This window comes from Chiloscyllium plagiosum, chromosome 12 (genome assembly GCF_004010195.1).
Source record: "Chiloscyllium plagiosum isolate BGI_BamShark_2017 chromosome 12, ASM401019v2, whole genome shotgun sequence".
NCBI classification, from domain to species: Eukaryota; Metazoa; Chordata; class Chondrichthyes; order Orectolobiformes; family Hemiscylliidae; genus Chiloscyllium; species Chiloscyllium plagiosum.
In genome coordinates, this window is record NC_057721.1 from 48,683,203 (window position 1) to 48,688,733 (window position 5,531).

General features: G+C 36.3%; 1 protein-coding gene across 1 annotated transcript in view; it reads right to left on the minus strand.

Moving 5' to 3' along the window:
* Window positions 1-299: 299 nt before the first annotated feature.
* Window positions 300-5,531, minus strand: part of LOC122555227 (cytochrome c oxidase copper chaperone) — a 13,045-nt gene continuing 7,813 nt past the window's right edge. Inside the window, exons 2-3 of the mRNA XM_043701003.1 lie at window positions 2,056-2,166; window positions 300-540 (exon numbers count right to left, since the gene is read on the minus strand). Of these exons, the coding sequence (XP_043556938.1) occupies window positions 2,082-2,166 (85 nt within the window). The 3' untranslated portion in view covers window positions 300-540; window positions 2,056-2,081. The remainder of the gene's footprint in view (window positions 541-2,055; window positions 2,167-5,531) is intronic.

Sequence of the window (5,531 nt, forward strand, 5' to 3'; positions counted from 1 at the left end):
TAGAAGGCCGAATCCACGGCAATGATATAGACTTTAAAGGAAGAAAGGTTTGAAGTCTGGAACTAATGCAAAGGATATCAGAAGCTATTAGTATTTTCTTAATAATATAGCAAACACATGGAAATTTCTCTCCTGCAGTATAAATATCTAATTTATTAACTATCCGCAACAGTTTCTGTACTATAACATACAGATAAAATTTGTACAGCTGAACTTTGTAATCCAAGATAATGAAAACACAGTACAATAGTGAATGGCTGTTTTGCCAATCCTATACAAAGTGAAATAGGATCAAAGTGTATTTTCAAAGTTTTATTGAAGGATAAATCTTACAAATTTAAGTATCGATTTTATATAACTGTGGAACAAAAAAAGGCAGAAATGATATTGGTCATTTGACTAAGTTTTGATATATTCACTGAAGACAAGTATTAGTTCCAGCTTTTGTTGTGACAGTTATTTTCTGTAGCAACATATCCCCATACATCTTCATTCAATTTCAGGCAGCACAGCACACTTTAATTTAATCCAAGACAAAACCTGTGTAGTACAGAAATAAATAATTTTAAAGCATCTGCAGTGTGGTTAAATAAAAAAAACCTCATATTTAGAACAAATTATCCCAAAATCCATGCAGGTATGGAACTCAATTTAAACCTGTCATGTCAATGTACTATCACAGCACCTGGTTTCACCTATTTTCACTAAAGTACAATCAGGCTACTATGTTTATCCTTTCAAGGATCAATGGCTGAATATTGGATCAGGGTTGGTAGGACCAGAGCTTCCAAAACTGTAGGTGGGATTTCACGTGGGGTTACAAGCTCTCAGTCAGCAACGCTCACCGGGCAGTTCCAAGTGACCGACTACTGTTGTTCTCCTATTCTCATAGATCCTGCTGTCTCAGTTCTTACTGAGGGGTCATGACAGTTTAAGCTTTGCAATGGAGTTGTATTGGGAAAAAAAATTGGTGAGGACTGCTGAAAACAATTATTCCATTAAATCAAATAGGTTCCAACAGCAATTGGGCATTTCTCTGCCTTTTCTGGATTTATTTAAGTAAATTAATGCAGGTAATGGTAGATTCACAAATATTAAAGGTGTAATGTATTTTTAAAAACTTAGGGCCAAATTGGAAAACTGTTAGCATGCTCAAATGATAAATAAGGCCCTGGCTTGGTCTCCAAAAATCAACATATAATGGTTGTAGACAGCATTCAGAGGGTTGAAAAGCAATTACTGCTCTTATTGCAAAGAATTGCCACGATTCTAAAAGATCAAGCTTACTTTTCTTATTGTTATATATCTCTGTGACATTAAAGGTCAAACAGACAGTTTTTTAAAAAATATAAAATAACCTAGAGAGAATAACTGTCACTTGTGAGATCTGTAACTAAGACAGATCATTAACAATCAATCATCAAAAGGAAACTTCATGAAAAGGTGAATGGTATTTAAATATTAAAATAGCAAGAATTGATCTTTATTGAATATTTTGACTCATCAAATTAAACTTGTATAATTTCATAAAGGTTAATGGCACATTAAACCAAAACTTAATAGCAAGTTTCGCCATTGTCCACTATCTTACACTTTTGACAGTTCCTTTTCTCTCCCTCCTTGTACTAATGGTGTAGAATGGGATTACAAAATGAGATCAGGAAACCCCAAAGTGCTTCGTTACTTCAGAAAGTATATTCAAGCCAAGCAACTTTACAAACAAATTAAGACTGATATTCCTCTTAATACTAGTAGGCATGAATTCAATTTTAATACCAAAAGTTCAATGAAATATTGCAATCATAATAAAACAGAAAGCAGGTGGAGTTCTCTATGACTCGATGGTGCCTATTTAATAGTTGACTAGTACCCAATCAGGCAGTCATCCCAAGAGATTCCTACATCAATTTTGGGGGATGGCGGGGGAGGGGGCAATTCAACACAATTGCTCAAACCCTCAAACAATATTTATTAAATGTTTATAGAAGTCACTCTAAATTACACAGTTTAGAAAAGTAAAACTTAGTAAAAAGGTTCTAAAGAATTAATACTCACCACACAGTTCCAAAGACAGTGCCTTGTTAAATCTTAAATCCCAAGGCTCTCATACACTCTTTATGAGCTTCAATCAGATCTTTGCAGTTCTCCTCTCCTTTCTCAATTATACTGCAAAGAGAATTAGTGTTAAGTAGATTGTTCATTTTGTGTTTTAATAATTTGAACCAATCTACTTACTGTTTTTACTAAAAGTAAGAAGTTGCCAGTCTTAGCAGACTATAGAGCTGCTTTCTCATTAGAGAGAAATGGCTGGTGGTGGTTTAACCTGAGAGGTTGAGAAAGAAATTCATTCCTAGTAATCTCAGCCAGTGCAGGAATTGAACTCATGCTATTGGCATCACTCTGCATTTCAAACCAGCCATCCAGCCAACTGAGCTAAAAAGACCCACCACTGCTTTTAATACCAAACATTCAAAGTTGATAAACAGTACTCACTTTTCAGATTCCAAAACTAGCACTTATGCTTTTGATAGATCTGTATTTTTGAATTGAATCAAGATTTTTAAAAATTAAATTTTGTTCCTGAGAAATTATTTCATACAACTGCCCTTGACAACAAATATTTCTGGATTTAGTCTTTCTGGAACTGGAAGGCATTACTTAAATGCTGAATATAGAAGCATAATGCAACAATCCATTAATTCAGTCTCCATTTCGGCTTCTTTTTGGGAGGGTTTGCTAAAAATATCTTAATAGATCTAACTATAACACTGTACAGTTATTCAATTTCAAGATTTTAAACACTGAAACTTAACCAGGACAATAAAAGCAGAATCAAAGCACCTAATTAAGAACAACCACTGTACTCTTCAAGGGTTCCTCCAGACATAAAACAAGATGTACAGATTATAATGCAGAAAATTTGGACTTCAGGTTTCATTTTGGGCAAAATTTACTTTGGTGACATCAGGGCATATTAGTCTTTATGAAGATGCCCCAGGCAACAGAAATTAGTTAGAGGCAAAATCATGATAATAAGTAATAGACCATTCTAAGGGAGGAAGAAGATATGCATAACTGTTAACGAAGAGAAAAAGAATTTTCCATAAGACATTATATATAAATTCATATAATTTATGATGGCACATTTTCACACTGTTTTGTAGAACTGAGGTTCTAGAATGGCTCTTGATTAGCTTTTGTATTTTGAATTCAGTGGCAATTAGAGTTCCAAACAATTTCCATATACAAGGAGCCTTGATGGTGAACAAAAAAAAAACTGAAGTTAGGGCAGCACAGTGGCTCAGTGGTTAGCAATGCTGCCTCTCAGTGCCAGGGATGCAGGTTCGATTCTAGCCTCGGGCGACTGTCTGTATGGAGTTTGCACATTCTCCCAGTGTCTGTGAAGGTTTCCTCCGGGTGCTCTGGTTTCCTCCACAATCCGAAGATGTGCAGGTTAGGTGAATTAGCAATGCTAAATTGCCCATAGTGTTCAGGGCTGTGTAGGTTAGGTACATTAGTCAGGCGGTAAATGTAGGGAAATGGATCTGGGTGGGTTACTCTTTGGAGGGTCAGTATAGACTTGTTGGGCCAAATGGCCTGTTTCCACATTGTAATACTTCTAGGATGGTGATCTGTTTTATTGATAATTAGAAAATATAAATATTCTAATAGTGATAAACCAAAATACAAATGTTGGAAAAATGCCCAGATATATCCAGTTCACAAAAAGCTGAACATATCTAATCTGATCAATTGACTACTCGAGTCTTCTATTAATCATGTGCAAGGTGTTATAAATAATGCTATTGTCATATTAAAGAGTTAACTTGTTCTGTTGACCTGCAGCAAACTGGATGTCCCGAGGCTAGGGTGGGATGCCTCTGTCTTACAAAGAGATTGTAAGAAATTTACATTATCTTCTCCTATTATTCAGAGCCATTTTCGTGGCATTTCCTAGTTATTCAAAAGCCATTTACATTGTCACCTCCTATTATTTACATTTTCATCCCCATTCAGAAATCAATAAGAACATTATAGTTGGAATTTGACTACCCCCTGTAGTTAAAAAAAATGATTTGCAACAGATTTGACCATGAAGGGATGATTTACATTATATTGTTTCTGGAGATGGTCAGGTCACTGCATTGTGTCGTGAGTGGCATGTGACTGTGAGGGAGTGACTGTGGGGGAGGGGGGCAGGGTTTGTCTTGACAGCATTATTGACTGTGATGTAAAGATGTAAAGATTTTGTATAAAGGAAGGACTATTTCCTTTGTTCAGAGAGCTTTCCTGGACACGCTTTGCAAGCATGACGAAGAGTGTTTACGGTTTCTCCAAAGCTTGTATTGTACTGTACTTAATAAAATTTTGCTTGTTCACAGAAGTTGGCATGTTGCAGTTGCATCAAGTGAGCAAGAATCTCAAGAAAAAAAGAACATAACACTATCAAGTGACAGTTATTATTAACTTCCTCACCAATCTCAACAAAGGTTCCACTAGTGTCACTTAGCTTTAGACCTCAATACAGCTTAATTCAAACAAGGACAAGAGAGCTAAATTTCAGAGGTGAGGCAAGAGTAACTGTTCTTGATGACAGACAGCATTTGACGGAGTTTGACATTAATGAATATTGAAATTAATGGGAATCAGGGAAAAGACTTCTCACCGACTGGAATCACAGCTAGCTCAAATGGAAGATAATTCTGATTGTTGGAGCCAAATCATCTCAGAATCAAGAATTAATTAGAACATCAGCCTAGGGCAAACTACCTTCAGCTGCTTTGATACTTCCTCCATAGGGCAGAAGAAATGAAGATATTTGCTGATGGTTGCACAATCGATTCATTCGCAACGTCTCAGAAAATGCACTGCAATAATAGGTGGATACATTTAGGATTAGGTTCATAAGTGAGAAGTAATATTTGCAACACACATGTTTAAGACAGTAACCATTTACAAATAGTGAGTTTAACCATCTCCTCTTCACATTTAATGGCTTAACCATCAAATGTCACTGCCACAATATCACTGCTGAGGGTACAATCCAGAGGTACAACTGAATTAGCGATACAAACACTGTGGTTATATGAGCAGGTTAGAGACATAGAATTCTGCAGTTTATGAATAATGTTTTGACTGCTGTAAGTCTGACAACCATCTAGAAGTCAGACTAATCTTTTAAGAAGGGTGGTAAGGACAAGCCAGGGAACTATAGACCAGTGAGCCTGACCTCAGTGGTGGGCAAGTTGTTGGAGGGAATCCTGAGGGACAGGATGTACATATATTTGGAAAGGCAAGGATTGATTCGGGATAGTCAACATGGCTTTGTGCGTGGGAAATCATGTCTCACAAACTTGATTGAGTTTTTTGATGAAGTAACAAAGAAGATTGATGAGGGCAGAGCAGTAGATGTGATCTATATGGACTTCAGTAAGGCATTCAACAAGAATCCCCATGGGTGACTCATTAGCAAGGTTAGATCTCATGGAATACAGGGAGAACTAGCCATTTGGATACAGAACTGGCTCAAA